Source organism: Melospiza melodia, chromosome 3, assembly GCF_035770615.1.
Source record: "Melospiza melodia melodia isolate bMelMel2 chromosome 3, bMelMel2.pri, whole genome shotgun sequence".
NCBI lineage: Eukaryota > Metazoa > Chordata > Aves > Passeriformes > Passerellidae > Melospiza > Melospiza melodia.
Window position 1 is genome coordinate 107,527,786 of NC_086196.1, and position 24,586 is coordinate 107,552,371.

At 54.9% G+C, this 24,586-nt stretch overlaps 1 protein-coding gene across 4 annotated transcripts; it reads left to right on the top strand.

The window, feature by feature from the left end:
- Positions 1-444: 444 nt before the first annotated feature.
- Positions 445-22,880, top strand: RRBP1 (ribosome binding protein 1). Of its 4 annotated transcripts, XM_063152521.1 has the most exons (23): positions 445-543; positions 5,810-6,511; positions 9,250-9,398; positions 9,585-9,707; positions 10,486-10,638; positions 11,110-11,228; positions 11,986-12,139; positions 13,728-13,866; positions 14,181-14,368; positions 14,520-14,557; positions 15,638-15,728; positions 16,322-16,414; positions 16,749-16,841; positions 16,944-17,024; positions 17,122-17,211; positions 17,640-17,732; positions 18,636-18,707; positions 18,849-18,944; positions 19,369-19,452; positions 20,842-20,925; positions 21,380-21,478; positions 21,920-22,063; positions 22,322-22,880. In XM_063152521.1, the coding sequence occupies exons 2-23, from the start codon at positions 5,830-5,832 to the stop codon at positions 22,358-22,360; spliced, it is 2,904 nt and encodes a 967-aa protein (XP_063008591.1). In that variant the 5' UTR covers positions 445-543; positions 5,810-5,829; the 3' UTR covers positions 22,361-22,880. The 4 variants fall into 4 exon arrangements, with proteins under 4 accessions (XP_063008591.1, XP_063008588.1, XP_063008589.1 ...); XM_063152518.1 differs by lacking the exon at positions 21,920-22,063; XM_063152519.1 differs by lacking the exon at positions 21,920-22,063 and having other exon boundaries at positions 15,638-15,716.
- The last annotated feature ends 1,706 nt before the right edge of the window (positions 22,881-24,586 follow it).

Here is a 24,586-nt window from a genome sequence, read left to right on the forward strand (position 1 = left end):
AAAAAGGCTCCAACTGGGGCCGGGCACCTTTCGGGTCCCATCCGCTCCCTGGTGCTCATACCCAGCCTTTGAGGAGCACAGAGCAGCCCCCCTACCGCTGGCTTATCCCCCACCACGCTGTCCCCGCCGTGCCCCAGGGATGGGGCTGACACCCGGGGCAAGGCCGGCGGGCAGCCACGGCCGGCGCACAGCGATCCCCGGCGGCTCAGCCCGGGGCAAAGCTCCGCGGGGCTCCCCCGACCCCAGCGCTGCCCGGACCGAGCGGCGGGACCGCGGAGGCACCGTGAGGGCCAGCGGAGGGCCGGCGGAGGCACCGTGAAGGCCTGCGGGGCAGCGTCTCTCCCCCAGGGGAGGGCCCCGCGGCCGCCCCGCCCGGCCCGGCCCGGCCCCGCGCTGAGTGGGCCCCGCGGCGCGGCGCGGAGCGGCGGGCGGGACGCCACGGGGCGGGGCGGGACGCGGCGGCCGAGCCCGGCGAGACAGCGGCGGAAAGTGCCACGACTCCACACGGCCGCGGCGGCGAGCAGGGACCGCGACCCGGCACGGGTGGGTAGGGGCGGCGGCAGGGCAGCCCTTCCTTCCCCCGGTCCCTTCCCCGGCCAGCGCTTCCGCGATCCCCCCGCGCTGCCTGCGGGACCCCCCGGCCCCGGCGCTCGGAGCGGGGCGGGAGCTCCGAGGCGCGGCAGCCCCGGCGCGGAGCCGTGTGGCGCGGGCAGCGGCGGCGGCCCCGGTGCCGAGCCGTGTGGAGCGGGCAGCGTTGGCGGCGGTCCCGGCGCGGGGTCCGGTCCGTGCGGCGGGGCCGGGCGGATGAATGGCCCTGAGCGCGGAATGGCGGCGTGTGCGGGCAGGGCGAGGTCCGGGCCCCGCGCTGCCCCCGGCCCCAGCGCCGCCGTCCTGCCCCGGCGCCGGCCGGATGACAATTGCTAATCTGATTAACTCGCTGAAGGAAGGTCCCGGCGCTCGGGCCGCTGTCCCTTGTCCCTTTTCTTTCCTTAACTAAGCCCCCCCGAGGCAACTCTGCTGGCACCCGGCAGCGCGGAGCTTTTATTAGACAGAGGCATCGATCCCCCAGGCGGGGACCCGCGGCCGCCGAGGGCTCCCTGCAGCCGGGACACGGGCAGCCTTCCCCGCTCCTCTCCTCGCCCCGGCGGGCCGCGCTCCAGCGGAAGAGCGTGTGCTGCACACGTGGCTGAGCCGCGGAGGAGTGGCCGCGCCAGCAGTGCCAGCTCGCACCTCCGTCGAAGCCCTGCAGCGGAGCCGAGGCTACCCGGGATGATGAGGACCGCCGGTGAAATCCCTCTGCGGGCCAGGGAGGGGAGAGAGAATTTCTAACAGCCGCTGCAGAGTTTAGTCGAGCTGCAGCTGTGTTGTGGTGCTGTTACACTCTTCTCCTATATGCACATGTATTTTCTGCCTGTTTTCTCACTCCTGGGCTGAGGAAGGGAGCTGGCAGCGCTGCTGGCAAGCACAAGCCAGCTGGCTGCTGCTGCCAGAGCTAATGGAGCACTAAGACACGTTCAATTAAGCCGAGCTATAACTGTTGATGATGGGCTGATCTGGAGTTGCTGTGTGGAGTAGCACATGCTGCTGGGAGCCTGGAAGTGCACAGTCACACAGAAAATGTATTTAAACAGGCAATGTGGGCAGAAGCTGCTCACGGCGCGCAGGCTTTTCTTGTTTGTTTTTAATTTTTGTCTCTATTGCAGCAGGGTGGAGGGAAGAGCTCCAGGAGAGGTATCTGGTGATTGTTTTTTTATCTGCTGGCAGTGCTGTTGCTGATCTGGCCTCCCAGTTCCCTCGTCCTTGCCCTTTCCCTCCTTTTTTTTTTAGCTGCTGGGATATGTAGAGGAAGGGATGCTGCAGGAGCTTCACAGGCAGGCATTGCTGTGGGTTATGCAGAGCCTGTCTGTGTGCACCCAGTTCTCCCTGTGGCCCCTCATCAGCCCTGCTGCCTTGCTCTAAACTGAGATGCCACCTTCACACCATGGCAAAGTGTAAGCCTTGGGGTGCAGGGGTCAGTGTCCTGCTTGCCAAGAGCAGCTTTTCCTGTCTGCAGCACCTGTCGACACCAGGAGGAGATAACATGTGTTTTCCTTTGGCTGTGGGAAGAAATAAGATCTCTGTAGTTACTGCACAACCTGACTCTTCCATTGCTGCTGCCCACCTGTTGTGTGGCCTGGGTGATTTAAATGAGGGTGGGTGGAGGGGCTGGGCCATAAAGATGCTGAATTCCCATGGATTTCATGTATGGTCACAGAGGGGAGGACAGGCTGAGCAGGTGGCACGGTTCCAGCCTGGTTTTTGACACAGCTGTCAGTGACAAATGTGACCACAAGACACTGAGCATGGCCCTGGTGCTGTCATGTCACATGTCTGTGGGTTGGTTCATCCTGGAAATTGTTTAGTGCTGAAAAACCAGCAGGGCTGAGTTTGGACTTTGGCTCAGGTCAAACAGAGGTGGCTGCATGTGCAGGGAGGTGAGGGAGGTCAGGTCCCTTGGGCTGTTATCTGGGATTTTGGGAAGCTTAATGGATAACAGGAAAAAGCCACAGGAGTGGAAGAGTCAGAGCGCAGCATTTCAGCCAGCTCCTCTGCATGAGAAGGCCAAGTGAACACCAGGTGAAGTTGTTCACCTTATTCCTGTTTTGATGTGGGGAAAGGCTTTGCCTGGATCAGCTGGTTTGGGGAAGGAGTTTGTGTATGGAGATATTAGATGATTTCAGCTGTTTTAGGTGGGAGAGGAGCAGAGGATGCTCCAGAAACGTCATGGAAGTAAAAGTGCTCAGTGTTGGACGTGAACTTGATTTTTTGAGCATGGACTCCGATGACTGCTGGTGTCCCCTCACTTCTTGGGCACACAGCTCTCTCCCAGGCACCTGGAAAAATGTCATCATAGGAGTGATGCCCCATGGAACTCCAGAAGCTACAGGAGGGAGGATCTTGAAGTCTTTGAGCCTCTCCAAAGCATGGCTGTCAGGCTGAACATGTGAGACTGCCTTTGGTGCCCCATTTTGCCATGTCCTGGCTAAGACTTTGTCCAGGTGGGAAGCATGGAGGGGAGCACGTGCTTGAGAGGGGGATGGTGTCTTGCTCTGCAAATCCAGAGCAAACTTCCAGCCCTTGGAAGGGCAAAGGTGCCAAGGTGAGGAAATGTCAAAGCAGAGCTTCTCTCCTGGCTGCTGTCACTGTGGCACAAACACTTCTGGCATCTCTGCACCAGGAAGTTCCTGTAGGAAGACTTTCCTTATCCCCCACATGCCAAGACCAGCCTGGCTTGATTTAAGCCTCTCTGTGCCCCTTTGGAGAGATGGACTCTTCCCTGAACAAGGGATGGGCTCTTCCCTGAATGAATTGCTGAGCTTGTCGTGCCAAGTGCCAGCCACAGGAGGAACCCTACAGGTGGAACTCGCCCCTCCCTCAGGGCATGAGCACTGGGACAGCACCAGGGTTTGCTGCTGGCAGGGATCATTTCCTGGCTGGCACCTCTCTCTGTTTCCTGTGGATCTTCTGCTGGCACATCTGTCCTCAGGAGCAGCATGGGGTTCCCCTTCTCGAGCTTGGATGGCCTCTCTTAGCAGCTCGGCTGCTCTCAGGAGCTCTGGCAGCTGCCAGGGCTCTTGTGCAGGTCCACAGCTCCTCGGTGCTCTCAGCTGCTTTGTTCTGTATTGCTTTTGGTCTGGAGGGGGTTGCTGGGGTGCTTTTGTTTTGCTAGGAAGGACTTTAGTGCTCATTTACATCCTTATCTCAGCCTGGCTTTAAAGCAGGAGGCAAGGTACAGGCAGCTTTTACTGCAGCCCATGGAGCTGGGTGAGGCTCTCTGCCAGGGACAGAGGGTATGGGGCTCTGGAAGGGCTTGGGGGACAGTCCTGTGGGGTGAGGATGGGCAGGCACACGGCTCTGGTGCCGTGATGTCACATCCAGCACTGCCATCTCACCCACCTCACCACCCCTGTCCTCTCATCCATCCTCCCTAGTGGAGATTAGGATTTCTTACCCCATTCCCATCCCCTGTGGGCTCCATCAGGCTGCTTTGGAGGGTGGCAGTACCAGCTGGTGGGGTTGGAATGTGTTTGTCAGCACTTGGGGATGCCCTTGCCCCAAGATGGAGCAGTGGATTTTTATCTAGATTTGAAACTGTGGTGCTGTGAGGTCAGGAAGGGCTTATTTTTACAAATATATTGGGGTTGCTGGGTGAGGAATGTAGGTCACCTTGTCCTGGCCCTAAAACAGCTCCTGGGTGCTTTGGTATAGCCCTAAACCCAGCACAAGATTGGGGGTTTGTGTTCTCCAGCCCTGCTTTCTATTTACTGACAGGGAGAGGAATTCCAGTGCTTTTCACACTGTGGGTTAGGGATTACCTGTCTGTCCTGGTTGGGACATCCCAGAGCAGTGCTCCCCAGCCAGGAGGCAATGACTTGGCACCAGATGTGCTGGGATAGAGTGGGCTGAGGCCATTCAAGTGCCAAATGGCCAGGGTGGATGTGAAATAGTACTGAGGGATGCCTGCAGTATCAGCTGGGATCTCCAGCAGTGCCCTGGGGTAGAAAATTGGCCCTGACAGGGCTGGCTGGTTCCAGCTGGCATGGAGAGCCCTCCTGCCTGCCAGCTTCTCTCTCTGCTGCTTTACCTCAGAGAGGTGGGCAGGGAGAGCTGCTTAGAACATCCTTTCCCAGGCAGATTGGGTGTCTCCAGTGGGAGATTGCAGCTCCTCCCAGCCCTGCACCCCCTGCTTGGGTGCTGGAGCTGTCACTTCACTGTCCCCACCTTGAGCTGCAGATTCAAGTTTGCTGCTCCAGCACTTAGAAAGGAAAGACTCTGAGGTGTCTCCCTGCAAGCACTGAGCTTTGAAAAGATGCTCATCTCCTTAGTTTTAGTCTTATTTTTGCCTCCTCCCCTTCCAGCCCGTCCCTCCCTTCCTCCCTCCCTGACCCACACCCCCTTAAAGAGGAAATTTGATAATGTCACCAGTTAATCGTGGGGATGAGAGCTCCTGGTGGCTGAGGACTTCCTGCATTTTGCTTGTTCTGTTTTGAGTAACAGTGATGAGGAACCACAGCCATGGCGACTCCTGGAAAATGTCCCTTCCCACATTATCTGCCTGACAGCAGCATTTGGGGGACTGGGAACCACCTCAGAGCCACGTGGAAGTGATGCCCTGGTGGATGAAACACATGGATGGGCCAGCAAAAGTTGGATTTGAAACCAGGACAGGTTCAAGTAGCCATTAAGAGGAGTGGAGATAGCAGCATCTTTCCCCAGGTGTGGCTGAACCCTGCTGGCCAGAGCTCAGAGCAGGCAGTGTGGGCTCTGCTGCCGCTCAGCAGCAAAAGGGAAGGGCTGCTGCAAACCTTTCTCCTCCCAGGGGGATGGATATTTTATCCCAAAGATGACACCTGGATATGCATCTGGGGGCAGGTGCTCCAGGGAAAGCCCAGATTTTGGCCAACCTGCTCCCAGCAGTCTGAGAGTGGGCTCTCTTACTGCTGCAGATATGGCTTAGGGTCATACAAAACCACACCACTAGACATAGAATGAGGCTTGTGGCTGTCTCCCTGCTTTTATTTCCTTTTCTCTGCTTCTTCTGGAGATGAAATTTAGTCACTGAGGTGCAACTGGACCGCTGTGCATGGGCAGTGTAGCAGAGGAGCACAAACTCAGGGATGTGCAGGCAGGTCAGGCTGAGCCACGTGAACCTGGAGTGTTCCTCTTCCCAGTGGAAGGCACAGATGCCCGTGTGAGGATCCTCCTCAGAAAAGCCATTGCATTTCTTCCCTTCCCTGCTGCCCCTAACTGCTGTCCTGGTGTCTTGCAGGCACAGAGGAGTGAGGCAGGATGGACGTGTACGACCCTCAGACGCTGGGTGTTGTGGTCTTTGGAGGCTTCATGGTGATCTCAGCCATCGGGATCTTCCTGGTGTCCACCTTCTCCATGAAGGAGACATCTTACGAGGAGGCCTTGGCCAAGCAACGCAAGGAGCTGGAGAAGAGCCAGCAGCAGAAATTAGAGAAAAAGAAGAAAGAGAAACTGGTTGAGAAAAAGGGAAAAGCGAAGAAAAAGGAAGAGAAACCGAATGGGAAGATCCCAGAGCAGCAGCTTACTCAGGAAGTGACAGACCCTCCCAAGGAGGTGCTTCCTGAGCCTGCTGTGGTGCCTGAGCCTGTGACAGCTGAGACTCCCATTGCAGCAGTGGCAGTTGTCCCCCAGGAAAAGGAGAAACCCGTCCCATCACCTAAGGAGAAGAGGAAGAAGGAGAAGAAGGTGGCAAAGGTGGAGCCTGCTCCTAGCCCGGTGCTCGCTCCACCCCCTGTCAGTGTCCCCAAAAGTTCTCCCGTGCGGGAGGTGGCCCCCAAGGAGGTGCCTGTGGTGGCAGTGCCCCCAGTTGGCACCCAGCAGAGTGCTCCTGTCATCAGCTCTGTCACTGTCAAGAAGAGCGAGGCTCTCCCAGCCCAGGAGGACCAGAAGCACGATGCACCTGCCAAGAAGAAGGCTGCATCCAAGAAGAAGAGTGAGCCAGGTGAGGCCAAATTCCTCTGCCTGTATCCCTCTGGTCCAGCACAGGGGTGTTGGAGAGTTACAGGTTCCTCTGGAATTTGTGTTGTGGGAGTGAATGAGAGGGGCATGTCCCTGTCCTGGGAGAGGGACAGCTGCCAGGGTGCTGCACATCTGGGTGGAAAGCCAGGGTGAGGTGTTTTCCCTCTAGAACCCTGACTGTTAAAGCACAGAGGAGCTCTGCCACACTTGGTCACTGCTAGCATGTCCTCCTGTTTTGGTGCAGGTGAAGGATTCCTCAAGCAGAGAGGATTGATGGAGTTTCAGACTGCAGGGGATTGATTGTAGAGTAATTAGAGGGAAGAGACTTTGGGTCTGTCACAGGGAAGGGAAAACTTACCCATCATAAGTTGTGCCTTGATTGACTCAAGAGATGGAAAAGATCAGGTGGTCCTGAGCTCTGCAGAGTATAAAAAGGTGTAGGGAGAGGAAGATCAGCTCTGTTGCTGGATTCTTGCCTCTCGTTGTACCAGTGGGAACAGTTTGGGATATATTTTTGCTTAAGTGATAATTACAGGCACTAAAAACATGAGTGCTTTCAGTCCTGTGGAAGGGTTCCCATGTGGACACATGGCAGAAATCTCTCAGGTGTTCTCAAAGATGTCATGTGGTGTGCATAGATTGCTTTCTTTCTTTACCAAAAAAACCCAAACAACCCACCAAACTAAAAGACATCCCTTCTTGCTGCCCTTCTGCAGCACATCCAAACCTGCTGTGCACCCTGGCAGTTTCCACACCCACATTTTGGAAGAGGATTTCAAAGATGGGTTAAACCCCTTGAATCTGCTCTTCTGAGGGAAGGATTTTACTAAAGACCATCTCCACACGGTGATGGGGCTTGGAATGACTGGAGAAGCTGCTCCTGGAGGGTGCTGCAGGGGTGGTGGGCTTGGGGGAGCTGGAGGTCACTGGTTTGTTGTGTGCACCCATGTGAAAAATACACAAATCCAAGCCCTAAATTCCTAAATCCAAGCTGTAACAGCTGAGGGAATGTGGCTGGGAGATGACCTTTTAGCATTTGTTAACTTGGGAGGGTTTTGTGCCTCCAAATTTAGATTCCCTTGGGTATGAAGTGCCAGTCCTGCATGTCCTGAAAGTGAAGAGTGATGTCTTGGCTGCTCCTGTGGGATTTTGCCAAGGAAAGCTCTTGGTAGGATTTGTGCCACGAAGCCAGCTGCAGTTTGACCAAGGTGTTTTCAGCAGCTGTGATCTCTCCTCATCAAATGCAAAGGAACAAATGATTCTGTGGCAGATAAAAATGGGTGTTCAGAGTGCTCAAGGACACATCCTCAGCCCTGAAACAGCTGGCAAGCCTGACAGGAGTGGCTTGGGGTGTTTTTCTCCTGCGACTCCATGTGGAGAGGGGCGGAATTCCGCTTGGTGTGTCCCTGCAAGCCCCAGGGCTGAGCCAGGGGATGCCATGTGCTGTCCTGCAGCCCCGCCCTTGCCAGCATGAGTAAAATATGAGCCAAGCCTCAGCCCTGGTGGCACAAGGGGTTGGTGCTGCTGGGAAGTGGCTGTGGCTGGGGACACAGACACGGCTGCTGCCCGGGCTTGGCGCTGCTGTTCCAGATGGATCTACCAGAGATCACGCAGCAGTTACTGTCACTGGCCAGACAGACTCAACTTGGGGAAAACTAAGTTATTCCTCATAAAAATGGATGAGAAACAGAGATTTTTTTTAGAAGTGGAAACAATGCCTTCCCCACCACCTCCTGTGCTTATTGCCAGGCTCAACTTCACTCCTTCCCTCCTGACTCCTCTACCTCCCATCCCTGAGTGGTGCAGAAGGTTGGGAGCTGTGGTCAGTTTATTACAGCCTCCCTCTGCAAGCTCTTTCCTCCTCACACCTTTGCCCTGCTCCAGTGTGGGGCCTTCCATGGTCCTTTGGAAGGAACCTTGTCCAGCATGGGATCTGTTCTCTAGAGGAGAATCTCTGCTCCAACACCTGCAGCACCTCCTCCTCCTTCTTTAAACCTTGCTGCTTGGGGCATCCCAAGCTTTGTATTCAGGAGACTCTGGTGTTAATGACTCAGGGGCTCTGGAGCTACTGGACTCCAAACTGCTTTTCCTTCTTGTGGTTTTCTAGGAAAAAGAGCCCACAGGGCCACAGATACGTGCAGGACCCCCTAAACCACAGCCTCTGTGTATTGTGACCATGTGCACTGAGGTCCTACAACAGCACCATGGTCCCTGATGCTCCCTGGCTTTCCCAGGTTAGCAGGGGAAGGGTTGGAGTCATGTTGCTCCCTTAGCAAAGAGCTGGAACAAACTTGGCTGGTGGAAGGTGGGAGATGACCTTGCTGTCACTGGCACCAGTGTGAAGGATGCATGGAGTGACATCCTTCAGCAAAATTGTGTTTTGGTGTGGTCAGCTTCTGATGCCTGACATGTCTGAGCCCCCTGGCACGGGCAAAGCACTCTCAGCTCCTGTTGAGGGTCTCTCAGTTTGGTAGAGGGTGATGGCAGGTGCTGGGACCAGCTGTTGAGCCAGGCAGAGGTGACAGCTGACTCAAGGAGCACGTGTGTGGTGTCATCTCCAGCATTTTCTCACTGTTCTCACTCAGAGGTACCAAATGTGACTCTGGAAATCTGTTTGGATGATGGTTTGCGATGGCAGCTGTGGGCTTGAAGCCTGCTGAGATGATACAGTATTTCTGTTGTTGTCCCCAGAAGTCCCAATCCCTCCTCTCTCCTCCCCAGCACCCACAGATTCGGATGGGGCCCTGTACCTGCCCTACAAGACTCTGGTGTCCACAGTCAGCAGCATGGTGTTCAGTGAGGGGGAGGCCCAGCAGCTCATCGAGATCCTGACGGAGAAAGCAGGGATCATCCAGGACACCTGGCACACGGTAGGGCTCTGCTGAACCTCAGGAGGTGCAGGGGGGGAGATGGCACCTCATTTTCAGACAGGCTGAGGGTGTCTGGGGAAGGGAGCTGAATTTTCCCCTGGAGCAGAGGGCAGGATGTCCCCTGTGTGTGTGGGGTGGAGGGGATGGCTCTGGAGGTCCCCACTGATGTGCACCCCATGCTGGCAGGCCACGCAGAAGGGTGACCCTGTGGCTGTCCTGAAACGGCAGCTGGAGGAGAAGGAGAAGCAGCTCTCTGCTGAGCAGGAGGATGCAGCTGCTGCCAGGAACAAACTGCGGGAGCTGAGCAAGGTAAGGCCTGCGTGCCCCTCCTGCCATCCCCGCTGTGGCCTCTGCTCATGGTGGCTCTCCATGTGCCTCTGCTCCCATCTCAGCCCCCTCATGGGGCTCTTTGCACCCTTCACCTGTTGGCTGTTTTCTTCCCAAAAAGCAGAGGAGATCCCCCCCTGCCCTCCTCTGTTGGGGCTGTTCCAGTTTGGGGAGGTGCCAGCTCAAGGAACTGCAGGATAGTGCCCATGGGCAGCCATGGGAGAAGCAGAGAAAACCCTTTCTGTGAGAGATTGCAGGTTTCTTCTCCTTCAGGGAAAAAAGCAAATCCTCCCTCATTTCAGCTTCCCTGAGCTGAGATGGTGCCTTTGTAAGGAACCTGTTCCTATTTACCGTGCCCTTCCCTGACTCAGCCCCCTGCCCCCAGCTCTTTTTGGGTGTTGAAGGCAGAGCAGATCCCTGCCACCCTGAGCTTGTGGCTGTCAAGTCCATCTGCTTAATTTTTCTTCTTTGCCCCAAAGAAGAAAAATGTGTGATGTTATTTATCCTGGGGGAGGAAAATAAAATTCCAGGCTGTCTTACTCCTTTCTCTTAGCTGGCCCAACATGGAACAACAGTGGCATCCAGTGGCCACAGAGCCCAAAACAAAATGCAGGAGGAAATGTAAGTGCTAAATGTACCTGGGCATGGGGGCAGCGACAAGAGGGCTAAACCTTGTAGTGTGCTGAGCTAGGAGGCCACATCTTCTTCAAATGGGGAGCCCTGTGCTCTGAGGACTAACTGGGAGCCTCCTTTCTGGAAGGAGCTGGCAGCCGAGCGGGCCAAGGCGGGGGCCGTGGAGGGCAGGCTGAAGGAGCAGCTGCTGAACCGCGAGCGCGAGATCGTGGCCGTGCAGGCACGGATGCAGGCCAGCTACCAGGACCATGTCAGCGAGACCCAGCAGCTGCAGGGCAAGGTGAGCCCCCGAGTGAGCCCTGCACCTGCCTCCTTCCTCTGCCAGGTGGCTCCTGGTGGCACCTGGGTCACATTCTGGAGAAGGCTGAGCCGGGCGAGGGGGCGAGACCCTGCGGTGCTCCTGGGCCACTGTGCTGAATTTCCCCCCAAAACCCCTTTAAGGCCCACCTAAGCACTCCTTAAACTCCCTCAGATCACTTCCCAAACCCCTTCAGGTACCCCCACACCCCTCTAAGAGCCACTTAGTACTCCCCACACTCCCTAAATACCCCCCCAATCCCTTTAAGCCCCCTCCAAACCTCTTTGGAGAAGAGGCACGTTGAAGCATCTTCATGGGATGTCACACCCCTGAGGGCTGTCAGCATCAGCACTCACTCCCCTGCATTGCCAGTCCCTCCTGCTCATCTCCTGGGCTTTGGCAGGGGCAGCAGAAGGGCTGCTGGTGGCATTAACCCCTGTTGGGCTCCTCTAGATCCGGACCCTGCAGGAGCAGCTGGAGAACGGCCCCAACACGCAGCTGGCTCGCCTGCAGCAGGAGAACTCCATCCTCAGGGATGCCCTCAACCAGGCCACCAGCCAGATGGAAAGCAAGTAAGGCTGGGAGGAGGGGCAGAGCCTGGGGCTGCCCTCTGGCAGACCTTGGCTTGACCGCCCCTTTCCCAAAGGTGCTTCTACAGACACCCCAACTAGCTGGAGGTGGAGGAGGGAATGAGGGAGGAAGAACTTTGCCAAATGGCTTTTGGGGCTGCACCAGGAGAAACAAAGGTGTTCTTCCCAAGTGAAAGGGCAGGGAATCCCTCTCTCCTTTGGGGTCACCTGAGCTGATGCCAGATCCAACAGCCAGTGGAGGGGGGAGAGGGCATCAGAAGGCACTGTGATGTTTTTCCCCCCCATAGGGGATTCATACTCTCAAACTCGAGAAGAAATGCTGCCAGCTCATTGATGGGAGGGATGCTACAGAGAACAGAACAAATAGGAGCTAGGTAGAAGAATTTCACACTCCTTTTTATAGGCAGTCTGAAATGACTGGTGATTAACAGCAGGCAAATAATTACAGAGTGGACTCCAGCTGTAGTGCTTCCTCTTGTGTCTGGGAACACAGATCCGTGTCCTCTACTTCATAAGAAAGGAATGTCTCCTGTGACTGAAACAGGGCTTTTAAAAAGTCATTTGTTGGCTCTTTCCACCCCTTCCCTGAAGGACCAGGAGTGTCCTAGAAACAGGCGAACAAAGTTTTCACCATTTCAAGTCCTGTATCAGGCCCACAAGAGGATGTGTTTCCCCTGACCGACACCAGGGAGGCTTGGCTGGCCTGTGGGCTGAAATAACCCTGCTTCTGTTGCTGCAGGCAGAATGCTGAGCTGGCCAAGTTGAGGCAGGAGTGCAGCAAGCTGATGAAAGAGCTGTCTGAGAAGTCAGAGGTGCTGCAGCAAGAGGAGCAGCAGAGGAAGAGCTGGGAGATCAAAGCGACGGCCTCGGAGAAGCGAATCGAGCAGCTGCAGGTCAGGCAGGCGCTGGCACACCCTGTCCCCTTGCAGGGCTGGGTGGCTGAATGGATCCTTGCACTTGGCCATGGAAAGGGCTAGGAGGGACAGAAATGTCCATGGCTGGGAAGGAAGCTGCCTGGCAGGTTTCTTGATTGCTCTCCACCCCATTAGCTTGTCACATTCCCTGTGCCCCTTGTGTAGCATCACCACAGCATGCCCTGCTTGAGCCCATTCTTCTGCAGGTGCTCTCTCTCTCAAACTCAGATGGTTTTAAGCTTGTTGCTCTCTCTTCCTGGTGGAGGAGATGGAGCTTGTGGCTTTTTTGGTCAGCAGGGAGTGGCTGGGTTTGGGGGTTTTAGGGGTGTTGAAAGGACACCTCCCAAGCACAGCTCTGAGCGCACAGAGGTGTGTTGCTGGCAGGCAGGCTGTACTCAAACAGGGAAGAGCATCTTCTTGGGATGCTGACAGTGCTCCTGCTGGGATGTTGCTAAGCTGTGTGCTGGGAGCACAGGGTGAGGGATGTCTCTGAATTGCTCTGGCAATTCAGAAGGGGCAAGAGAGGTGGAAGAGACCTTTATCTGCACATGCCAAAGTAGTTTTATACAGGAGTTCCTAGAGCTAGGGGCCTTCCATATCCTTGCTCTTAATTTTTTGTGTGCCTGAGGATGTGGCTCTCATTTTCGTGGGCTGCATTTGGCTCCTGCTGCTTTGGCAGGTGAGGAGCAAGGAGGGTGATGTGAGCTCACAGCTGGTGTGAAGGCAGTGGCTGCCTCTCTGCTCAAAGCAGGAGCTCCTAGACATACTTTTGGGAGAACTCCAGAGCTGTCAGCTCGCTGCCCACCTTAATGCTAATTAAATAAATCACACTAGCTGACTCTAAAGTCAGGGATGTGCTTAAGGTGCTGGGGAGAATGTGTTCCACAGTAACACCTGGAGCTCTGAGCTGAGGATATTGAGTCAAACCTCAAAAATCAGAGCAGCTCTGCTTTCCTGGTGGTGCTGAAAGCATCCCTTGGACAGACAGGCCTGGTTTACCTTTTCCTGTCTCCTCCATGTAGAGCAATTTTTCTTCCTCTACAAGAGTGCCACTTTTACCTGTAAAGCTGCAACTCATCCTTCTCCCCCTTTGCCTTCCCCCTCAAAACTCCTGCCCTTGCCAGCCTCTTCCTTGCTGCTTTCCATGATGGAAAATAAAAGTATTCCCTGGCTGAAATTGCACAGCCAGTTCCTCCTCCTGTGGAAGCGCGGTTGGGTGTCTGTGCTCTGCAAAGCCCCGTGCCAGCACCTCTCCCTGCTGGGCTGGGGCAGTTTGAACCGGGGCTCTGGGAGCTTTTTCAGAGCTCTCTAGAGGAGAGGTTGGCCATGGAATTGGCCCAGGACTGACACATTTGGGTATTGTCTGCTTCCCAGTGTGAGGGCTGGCATGGGATAAAATGTGAGCGCGACGCGGGGCGCTCCGTGCGCAGGGGGAGCGTGGTGGGAGGGTGACTTTAATCCCCCAAAACACAGCTTAAAAATAAGATTATGTGACACATGGAGCTTTGCTTCAAACTGGCTGGGGTGTCTGTCCCACTCCAGGAAGCCTTCTCTTCCTGCCCTGCAGGCTTACCAACGGGAGGCAGAGGTGATGCTGCAGAAGAGGCTGGATGAGGTCAGCGACGAGCTCCGCAAAACCCAGAGCAGCTACAAGAGCCTCTTGGCAGATGCAGAAAAGACCAAAGGGCAGCAGCAGAGCATTGCTGGTGAGGAACTGGGATCCACATGGGGTGGACTGGAGACTTTGAGAGCTTGGAGGAACCACTTAGGGCAGGACAAATGGATCCAAGGATGAGTTAGGCTGCCTGGTGTTGGTGTGAGCGAGACATGGGCTGGTCTGTGGCTCTATCCCTCTCCTGTGCTAGCCTGCATCCCTCCCTGCCCTTTCTGTGCCTCCTCAAAGCATCCTTGGCCAAGGAAGGCTTCTTTGGCTAAGATCCTGCATGGGCAGAGCAGGGTGGGGAGTGTCCAGGTTTGTTTGCACCTGCCCTACTGTGTTTGTCACCCTTCCCTCCAACAGAGCTGCAGGCCAAGCTGCTGAGCTCCGAGGCAGAGGTTAAAAGTAAGCTGCTGGAGTTGGACAGTGTGAAAGGGAAGCTGCAGGATGCCAGCTCAGAGAATGCAAAGCTTCTGGAGAGGATCAAGTCCATTGAAGCTCTGCTGGAGGCAGGCCAGATGCGGGAGGCAGAGAAAGACAGAGACCTGCAGGTTGTGTGTTTGTTTAATTGTGGGGGGAGGAGGGGAGGGGGTGACACTGCTTACACAATCCCTGAGTTGTCTTTGCTCTGGGATGCCACAGAAAGGGCTGACCTGTGTCACATGCCTGGGCCAGGTCATCAAAGTGCTTTTTCTCTTCCAGGCAGCCAATGAAGCAGAAATGAAGCAGCTGCAGTCCAGGTGGGTCCAGGTGCACACCTTGCAGTGGCACCTCCAACTTGCTGTCCATGTGTCCCAGGCTTCCTTGAGCACTGAGCCTGTGGCTGAGGGCTTCCTGCCTTCCAGGCAGGCTTGGGGCTTTATTTTCAATTAAAATATTAATTAGTTCTGGTGCTGGCCCCATGTAACAGCCAGTCCATACTGAAGCAGGACTGAATTGCTGGCAGGCACATGGAGCCTGACCACTCCTACAGAGCAGGAGGTTCTGCTGGTGTTGGGGCTGGGTGTGGGATGTCTGGTGCAGGTCCCTGCTCAAGGCTGGGCCAACCAGAGGAAGTTTTTTAAAGATGTTCCCAGGTATCTCCAGGGATGGAGATTCACCATCACTCTGGGTCCCTGCTCCAGTGTTGGATAACCTCTTCCCCCACCCCCAGCACAGAAAGGTTTCCTGGCATTTAACTGGAGTTTCCCACGTCCTGAGTCCTGCCTGTTGTTCCTTGTCCATGTGCTGGGCACCTCCAAGAAGTCTCTGTAAGGGGGGGGAGATTTCTCAGGTGCCCCCATTGCCAGCAAGCATCCAGCATCCCTCTAGAGAAGGCAGCCCTTGAGTTGTCCTGAGACCCCCAGGAGATGTGTGTAGTTCTTCTCAAGGACCTTGGTTTGCTCTCAGAGAATCTGAGGGTGTGGAGAGAACCTGCAGCTTTCTGCTGTCTGGTTGGCAGCCCTGATTTAGGGTTTCTCAAGACTGTGGGATATTAGTTTCAAAATGCAGAGCTGTGGGCTCTCTCAGCCTAATGAGCCACAGATAGGAGCAGCCCCAGTGGTGCAGGCCAGAATTCCTGGCCTTTGCTTCTTCCTCTTTCTGTGTGTGTACAGCCAGCATGTTAAGTGATTGCATTTTATTGCTGGTAAGGGAGTAGAAAACCAGATCCCAGTCCAGTATTGCCCTGGCTTTGGTTTTTAGTCCTGCTCCCTCTTCCTCCTGCTGTGTGTAGATGCTAGAGCAGACCAGGATAGGAAGGGCTGTGTCTCCATCTCGGGAGCTTGCTGCCCGTGAGGGGGGTGACTGCTCAGGCTCACTCCTGCATCCTGCCCTTGCAGACTCCAGGAGAAGACAAACCAGCTCTCAGCCTTGGAAAGGGAAGCCACACAGCTGCGGGAGGCAGTGGAGCAACAGAAGGTGAAAAACAACGTGAGTGAGTGACAGACAGACAGCCCATCGTGAGTGACAGACAGACAGCCCGTCGTGGTCACCTTCTGATGGCTCCAGGGTGTGGCCAGAGGCTCTTCCAGCCCCACAAAGCCCTGGAGGAATTGCCTCATCTGCCAGAGAGCAGGAATGCCCCTGGTGGGCTGCCTGAGGTGACATATCTGTCCCTTGTTCTCTTGGAAGGTTTAGGACCTGGTAAGCCAGAGAGATCCTACCCTGGTAGGGCCAAGGCAATCTCTGAGCAGGTTCCTTCACACCTTCCTGCTCCTCTGCTCCTTATCCCTCTACTGCAAGGGGGTGTCACTTGTGTGGAGGCCACTTGGCATCCCTGCTCTTGGCCTGTGTCCCTTGCAGGCATCCTGAGCTTGCTTCTGGAGCTCCTGTCCCACCCAGGGCGCTGCCAGAGCAATGGGCTGTGTGGAGCCACTGGAAAGAGTGGGGGGAAAGGAATGCTTATGGACAGACTCCTGACCAAACCCAGTTCCCTCAGCAGTGGCTTTGAAATAAATCCCCTGCAGTGCCAGCAAGCAGCTTTGTGTGGCTCATTGCCCTCTGTGTGTGTGGTGTGTCCACAGGACCTTCGGGAAAAGAACTGGAAGGCAATGGAAGCGCTGACCACGGTGGAGAAGGCGTGTGAGGAAAAGCTGCTTGCTGCTACCAAAGCAAAGGTGAGCCTGGCATTGCCGTGGTGTTGGAAGCATTCAGCTTCCCAAGCCACCAGGGAGGCCTGCCCTGGGTTGCCTGCCTGCTTAGGAAGAGTGCTGATCCAACGCTTCTGCAAGCTTCTCCAAAATTTTTCTTGTGCATCCCTGGTACTGGTCATGGTTGGGGAACCAGGATATGGTTGAACTGGAAGTGATGCTTTAGTAGTTCCCAGCACCAGCAGTTTTCTGTGCTGGCTGGTTCCCCAGCCCTGTAGGCACAGAAAAGCAGGAGCAGTGTTGTCAGCCTGGCCAGCAGGTGCCCAGGAGCTCCGTCCATTGCAGTTTGTCCCTGTTTCAGGAAGAGCTGGCCCAACAGCTGGACGCGCTCCAGACACGAACCAAGCAGATGCTGCTCTCCGCCCTCCCAGGGGTCACTGTGTCCTCACAGCAGGTGGGACAGCCTTCCCCAGCCCTCCCCAGAGCCTCTCCTCATGGCAAGGAGAGAGGTCCAAGCATCCTCCTTCTCTCTTGTTCTCTTTTTTTCCGAACTCAGGACTATGACATGTGGCTACAGGAGTTTAAGGAGAAGACCGTGGGTGTGCTAAAGCAGCAGATTGTCACAACAGAGCCTCCAGTAAGTGATGGCTGGAAAGTGGAGGGCTGAGGGTGTGCTGGAGGGTCACATGTTTCTTCTTTTCATCTCTCTCTCCTTCCTTTCCCTCTCCTTTTAGGATTCAGCTCTTAAATTAAAAGAGGCAGAGGAAGCGCAGAGCACTTTACAGGCAGAGTGTGAGCAGTACAGAACGATCCTCGCAGAGACTGTAAGTTCCTGCCCTTTTGCACTGTGTTGGCTTCCCACTGGAAACCCCTCTGGAGAGGTCTCCTGTCAGCCCAGGCTGCCCATGAGCTCAGGGTGGGCATCCCTTGGTGTGGTGGGGGAGCTGCTATGGGGTGCAGTATTTGTCAGTGAGACAGAGGAACAGCATAAAGGTGAATTTCTAGAGCTCTTCTTCAGCCTGATTCTGTTGGAAACCTTGCTGGTTGTGATGGAATAAGACACAGCAAAGGCTCTGATGAGCTGGTTGAGCCAGAATAGGGATTAGGAGCCCCCCAGCCTCACCTGATTCTAATTCTGTCCCCTGTTGTTTGCCCCAAATCCTTGGAGAGGCTTTTGAGGCTTCCATCCCTTACCCTGCCCAGCCTGCTGGGGCTGCAGGAGCTTTGGGCTCAGCTGAGGCTCTGCCCACAGGAGGGGATGCTGCGAAACCTGCAGAAGAGCGTGGAGGAAGAGGAGCAGGTGTGGAAGGCAAAGCTCACAGCCTCTGAAGAGGAGCTCCAAAAGGTGTGTGCTGCTGACACAGCTGGGTTTGGTGCTCCTGGAGCTGGACTTCCAGGAGAAGGGGCTATAAATTGGTTGGTGGCCCTCAGTGTTCTGTCAGCTGTGAACACTGAGACACAGGAACTTTCTTTTCTCCCCAAATCTGCCCCTCCTGTCAGCAAGCCAGCTGAGAAAAAGCCCACCTCATGCAGAATCTTCCCTCCCGAATGCAGAACTACGACTGAGCTGTTTTCCATGGCCTGGCTGCTCCCCATGCATCACGTGGGGTTTTGGAGTTAGCTGTGGGGCTGCAGGGAGCTGGGGGAGGCTGTTGTGCAAGAGGTGTTTGGTTTCTCAGCCCACTGCTGGCTCCTGCAGGGCCAGCACTGCTGAGGCTGCTCTGGGATTGCACGGGGTGACGTGGCTGCTGCTGCTGTTCCTGATGGGAAGAACGGCTGGTGCTGGGGCAGCTCCCAGAGCAATCCTGCCTCTCTGTGGAGAGGAGGGGAATTCCTCCTTTCCAAACACTTCTGCAGAGTCCTCTTCAAAAACCAGCCTGGGTTTAAGTGTTTTTTCTGGCAGCTTGGCCTCTCTTAATAACGAAGCCCATGCCACCTCATTGGAAAATTGCTGCTTCCAGACCAAAAAGCGCTTTCAGCAGGAAGCTTGTGCTGGGTCTCATGATGGTTCTCGGGTGTTGAAACATGACTGCAGCCATCTGAAATGCTGCAGGCAACAGCTGCTGCCTTGCTCCACCATTTGTGGCCTGTGTGTGCTAGACTTGTCCTCCCTGGGAAGGAGAGCTCTTCCATGGAGCTCCCCTTGGATGGGTACAGGATGAAGTGGGAGGGGTGGGAATCAAACAGCAGCCAGTTTCTGATTGAGCCAGAGGTGCTCAGTGTCCTTCTCTGACCCTTTCTGCTTCAGTCACACCTGCAGCTGAAATCCCTGGAAGGTGTGGTGGAGAAGTTGAAAGCAGATCTGCAGAGCACAGATCAGGTGAGGGTTTTTGGGGAGGGGAGGTCTCTGCATGGGTTGAGTCAGGCCCCATCTCCTGACTTGCCTTTAGCCACAGCATGTTTGGGATGTGTTTGACCTCACAGAATCACCCCCCTCCCGCTTTCCTCTCTTTCCATGTAGCTAAAGGAATACACCTCTCTTCTGGAAACACAACTGGAAAATCACTTGGAGACAGCCAGCTCCGAGCGCCAGAACTACACAAAAGAAGTTGAAGCTGTAAGTGTGGAGGCTGCTGCATTCTTCAGCTTTTTCTAACCCTCACTCCCCACCCATGCATGATTTGAGGAGTGCCCTGGGCATCTGGGAAGTGCCCCAGGGATCTGCAGCTTTGCAGAGAAAGAGGAAAACAAATGGAGATGGTTGCTCCAGTTTGGGTTGTAGACTCTAAAGCCAAGAATCATGGGCAAGGGGATGGGTCAGGGACACAGGACAGATCTCTGTGGAGGTGCTGTGTGGTTTCTGTGGCTCAGGTCAGACAGACCTGTCCCATGGCTGTATTTGCTTGAGCAGGCACATCAGCATGTGATGACACCAAGACCTCTTTGGGAAGATGTTGCATCATAAAAAAGCTTCCTTGGGCCAAAGAGTTCCTAAACCAAGTGCATAAAAGGAGTTGGGTTTTTTTTCCTTTCTTTGGCAGTTGAGGCTGCTCTTGTCAGAGTCCCAGGAGCAGCTGGAGGCAGCAAAGACTGAAACACAGAAGCAGAGCAAGGAGCTGGCTCTGGTAAGGAGGCACCCTGGGAATGCCCTGCTGGGTCCTTGGGGCTGGCCTGCAAAGCAGCTGTGGGGCCAGCACCCTTCCTGTGGGCTGTGGGAGGGCAGGGAGGCACAGCCTTGGCAAACCTGGTGCTGCTGGGCACCACACATTCAGAGGGGATTGCTGGGAGCCAGGAGGAGATTTTTATTTGCTTGTCTTTCCTCCTGTGATGGGGTGGGAAGGAAGGGAGAGCAGCAAGGCTTGCTCAAGCTGGTGTGTAGCAGAAAAACCCAGCTGGCCCACCACTGGACACTTGTCACCAAAACACCACCCTGGGGCAGGGGTTTGGGGATCCATCCATCCATCCATCCATCCATCCATCCATCCATCCATCCATCCATCCATCCATCCATCCATCCATCCATCCATCCATCCATCCATCCATCATCATTTGCTCTGCACCCCTGGCAGCTGTTGAGCCTGCAGCTGCCCAGCTCAGATGCCACTGTCCTGCTCTGGCAGAAACTGAGGTGGTTTCCCAAGCATTCCAGCTGGTGTGAAAGCCAAAAATCTGTCAGGCTTTATCTGCAGGCTGGTGGGGAGGCTGTGGCACAGGGATGTGTCACTGAGCCAGGCTTGCTGCTCATCCCTCAGGTCAGGCAGCAGCTGAGTGAGGCAAGGAGCCCTGTACAGGAGGGAGGAGTGGTGGGGTTACCATCTGAGCCCAGTGAGGCTGCACCCCTCGAGGTTAGGGTGCTGAGGCCACTCCTGGGCAGGCTCTGACCCTCTGGATGCTGAGAATGCATTAACCATGTGTCCTTTCCCATAGCAGTTGGCTTTCAGCGGGCTGTTCCCCTTGGGAGCCCTCTGGCAAGCTTTGGGGGATGGTGACAGTGCCCTGTGGGGTTCAGAGTCTCCTCAGAGGAAGGGGACACTGCCCTGACAGAGCTGTGCCGGGATCCCTTCCCTGCCAGGGAGGATTAGGGTTACAGAGGCTCCATAACTCCTGCTGCAGCTGGGCTGAGGGCATCAGCAGCAGCTGTTCCCTTCCAGGCTGACGCCTCTCACCAGTGGCAGGGCTGTGTCTTTCTCCTCTAATCCTGTTAACTGTGGAGCCTTCTCCCAGGCATGGGGGCCTGCCAGGCACATTTTCTCTATGGGATGCCTCTCATCCCACATCCCAGCTGCTGCTGCCTGAGGAGCAAGCAAAACTGGGCAGTGCTAAGCCAGGCCCCAGGCTTGCCATCAGCAGTCTCCCTGCAGAGGGGGGATGCTTGTACTTACTGCCCTTTGGGAAAGTTTCTGGTTTGATTTCTTCTGTCCAGCCCAGCTCTCTTGGTGATGTCCCTGCTAGCTCATTTCTTGAATCTTTTTTAAAATGCTGTTTCTGGGTGTTTTCCCCTCTCCTCAACACAGTTGAAAACCCAGCTGGAGCAGAACGAAACGCTGGCGGAGAAGGAGCAAACGCTGCGGCAAAAGCTGGCACGGGAGCTGGAGGAGGTGGGTGTGGGTGAGAGGATACCAGGGTGTGCAGAGCCTTCCTGCATTCTTGGCTGCTAATGAAGCCCAAGAATTAATTTGAAGAATTAATCTGAAGGCTTTTCCCCATCACTGTCCACACCTCAGCCATCCCTGTGAGACGTTCCCTCCCACGTCTGAAGGACTTCTTACAGCAGCTGTGCTAAAGCCATGTGGCATCACTGGCCCCTCAAATTCAGCTCTCCCAACCCCCCCATGTCTTGTGCCAGCTTTTTCCTTGGAGGGTTAGGGTCTTGAGCTGGGTTTCCTGCTGCTCCAAGTGAGAAATGCCATCTCCCTGCTGGAAGCAATGCTTTGTGTGTCTGCAGCACCCAGCAGGGCACACCCAGTGGGCACTCAGGGTGGCTGGAGCTGGTTTGTGTGGGAGATGCTGCCACTGTTGGCATCTGTGCTCACTGAGTGTGTCCCTTTGCAGGCCCAGAGCTTGGCACGCAGCTTGCAAGCAGAGCTGGAGAAGCTGAGGCTGGCTGAACACGCAGCAGCTTCAGACAAGGAGGAGGCTCAGCATCTCAAGGTGGGTTGGCTGTGCCACCACAGCAGAAGTCACATGTGAGCAAGACTATGGGCATGATTTATCATTTCTGAGCTTTGGGGAGTGAGGCCCATCCCATGGTCACCCTGCAGGAGAGGGCTGAGAGCTCCAGGGTGGCTGAAGGACAGCAGGGCCACTCATCCCTGCAGGTGACATCAGTGTGGTGCAAACACTCACAGGCTGGGCTTCTCACATACTGGGAAACCGTCCAGTCCTGGCCCACAGCATCTCCAGGGAGCCACAGAGAGCTCTGTCTGTCTGTTGGTTCTCCCTGCTGAGTTGGGAACTGGGTGTTCCCCTGGCCTGTGGTCACTGAGACAGCTTGATGCAGATCTGAGGTGGCCTGAGGTGTTTTGAAGGGGAAAAGGTCACCAGGTGGCAAAGGGAGGCTCAGGCAGGTGCCTTCTTTTGACTGCCATGTAGGAAAGACTTGAAAAAGAGAAAAAATTAACAAAGGACCTGGGCCAGGCAGCAACCAAACTCCAGGAGCTACTGAAGGTTTCCCAGGACCAACTGGCCAAAGAGAGAGAAATGGTGAAGAAGTTGAAAGAACAGCTTCAGGAAATGGTACTGGTGGTGGCCATGTCCCTCCCCTTGGTGCTGGTGGAGGCCCTGGGGCAGTGTGCAGCAGGCAGGCCTTTAAGAGTGGAGGCAAGGTGGTCCTTGCTGCCAGAAACCATTTTTGGGTGGCTTTTGGGAAAGGCTGAGACCACAGGAGATGCTGGTCAAGGACCTAGCCCATCTGTGAAATGCTTTGGGCCTTGAGCTGCCATGAGATTAAGGGTGAGGCCAGCTGAGTAACCCACTTCTTTTTTTGCTCTCCAGGGGCAAGAGGACAGTTCAAAGGAAGGGACTTCAGTTTGATGAGTCTTCACCCTGGACCTTACAGTTAACTTACCAAAATGCCTTACACATTCCTAAAAATAAAAATTTATGCTAAATTTACTGTAGTTAAAAGACACAAGCCATTAGTGACCCAAAACCTAGTTTTGAAACTTACAAGAAAACATAAAAAAAAAAAAAAATCCAAAAAACCGAACCAGTAAACACTGCAGTTTGTAAGAAAATCTTCATACTGTTTTGTACAACTCTTCATTTCCTGGGGAGCTGCTGTGGCCACACTGGGGCTTCACCCTCCTGTTCCAGCAGAACCTACCAGTGTGTGAAAAGGGAAGAGACTGTGCTTGTATGTCAACCAGTGCAATTATAATTATATATTTTTTTCCTTTTTTTTTTCTTTTTTTTTTTCTTTTTTTTTCTTTTATTTTTTTTTTGAATGAAAGGAGTGTGAAAGTAAGACCCACCATGGAAGGATGCCTCTTGGCTGGGTGGCTCTTGGCACGTGGATTTCTGGGTGTCGATGCAATTAAAATGACGTAGTGAAGAGAGCTTGTCCTTGCTTTATTTTTCTTGTTTGTGTTGGGTTTTTTAAAGTTTATTGTGTTGGGTTTGTTTGTGTTGGGTTTTTTTTAAGTTTGCAAGCCAGGTAGGGCTTTGGGGTCACTGAAGGACTTTGCTTTGGCCAGGAGCTGTGTCACAGAAGGCAGCCCCTGGTTTTTATTCACTACAAGGAGAAACTTCATTCCCACTGTGTTTTCCCACTGCTGGTGCAGGGCTGGCCTCCCTGTGTGGGATTGGCAGAGGGATTGACACTTTGCCATGGCAGTAGGGGCATGGTGGGGACAGGACCATTACTCCTTGCTTTAAACCTTAGTGCTCCCCTGTAATCTGTCCCGGTGTGTGCAGTGTGGTGGTGGTGCCCCTTGGTTACTGTCAGGCTCTAGTCCTCTGCTCTCCCTCCTTGTTGCTTTCCTTTTTTTTTTTTTTTCCTTTTTATTTTTTAATTATTCTTTTATTATTCTTTTTTTTTTCCTTTTTAATTTTCAAGCTGGTTTCTTAGGAAATAGCAGAGGCCACGTGACAGCATGGTGCTGTTTCCCCACAATAAAGCTGCTGAGCCCAGTGCTGACATCAGCAGGCTTTGAGAGAGGGAGGAAAAAGGGCCCTCAGTCCCTCCAGTGCCTGCAGAGAGCCAAGGCCAGGAAGGAGGATGAGGGGCAGAGCTGCTTCCATTTTGTTCCTGGGGAAGGCCAGTGTGTGACCAACCCCTGTACCACACCCTCCACAGGACTGGGACATGCTGTCCCTCCCTCAGCACTGTGGCTTTTGGGGCTGTGGTGAAAGCTGGGGCAGGGCTGTGTGTGACTCAGCTGGGACCAGGTGAGAACAAGAGCCAAGGAAATGGGGTGCTGAGGGTCACCCCTGCCCCCTCCCCTGTGTGTCCCCCCACTCCCTGTCCCAGCACAGGTGGCAGAGGGAGCTGCTCTCCCCATCCTGGAGGGACAGAGGAAGCAGACCTTTGCCCCACAGCCAGGGTTGGCCTGTGGTTTATCTTCCTGGACTTTGTGGCACATGTGGGAGGAACACACGATCGAGGGCCACTGGTGACCTCAGCCTGCCAGCACTGTCACTTCCCCCAGCCCAGCATGCCTGACCTGCTGGATGGAAGCTCCCAAAAGCGAGGGAATGGCTGATTGTGTCAGGATTGCACCAAACCCCAGGCAGGAGGGAGCTGTGGAGCAGGGCAGGGTGGCTCTCACCCACAGCAGCCAGGGCAGGAAGGGCCCTGCAGCTGCAGGTGCCGGGAAGTGACGCAGTTCCTTTGGTTTTGCAGTTTTTGGCTTTTGCAACAACTCTTTCCTTTCTTGTGAGCTGCTGTGCACAGAGAGCAGAGACCCAGGCCTCCCTCAGCAGCAGTGCCAGAGGCAGCACAGCCAGGGCAGCAGGCTGGCTGCAGTGGGGGCTGTCCCATGTCCCCAGCCCCAGGGCACACCGTGCCCTGCTGGCACACAACACCCAGCTGCCTGTTTTAGCAACACAGAGAGGAGGACTGCTCCTGTGAAGCAAAGCTGAAATAAAAGAACTTTTTTTGGAGAAAGACATTCATTGGACCTTTTTACACCTGGAATGGTACTGTTGCCATGTTTTAATCCCCCTGGCACCTTGATGGAAGGGGAAGGACATCCTGAGGGCCAGAGAAAGTCACACCTTGCCCAAGAGCACACGGAGCTGAGGCCTGGCCAGCTCCTC

What these genes read in the sequence shown, in the direction of transcription:
- RRBP1 (XM_063152521.1), top strand. Translation starts at nt 5,830, where the DNA reads ATGGACGTGTACGACCCTCAGACGCTGGGTGTTGTGGTCTTTGGAGGC. An exon ending in AGAAAGACAGAGACCTGCAG is followed by an intron (nt 14,369 to 14,519) that starts GTTGTGTGTTTG and finishes TTTCTCTTCCAG; the next exon opens with GCAGCCAATGAAGCAGAAAT. An exon ending in AACAGAAGGTGAAAAACAAC is followed by an intron (nt 15,729 to 16,321) that starts GTGAGTGAGTGA and finishes GTGTGTCCACAG; the next exon opens with GACCTTCGGGAAAAGAACTG.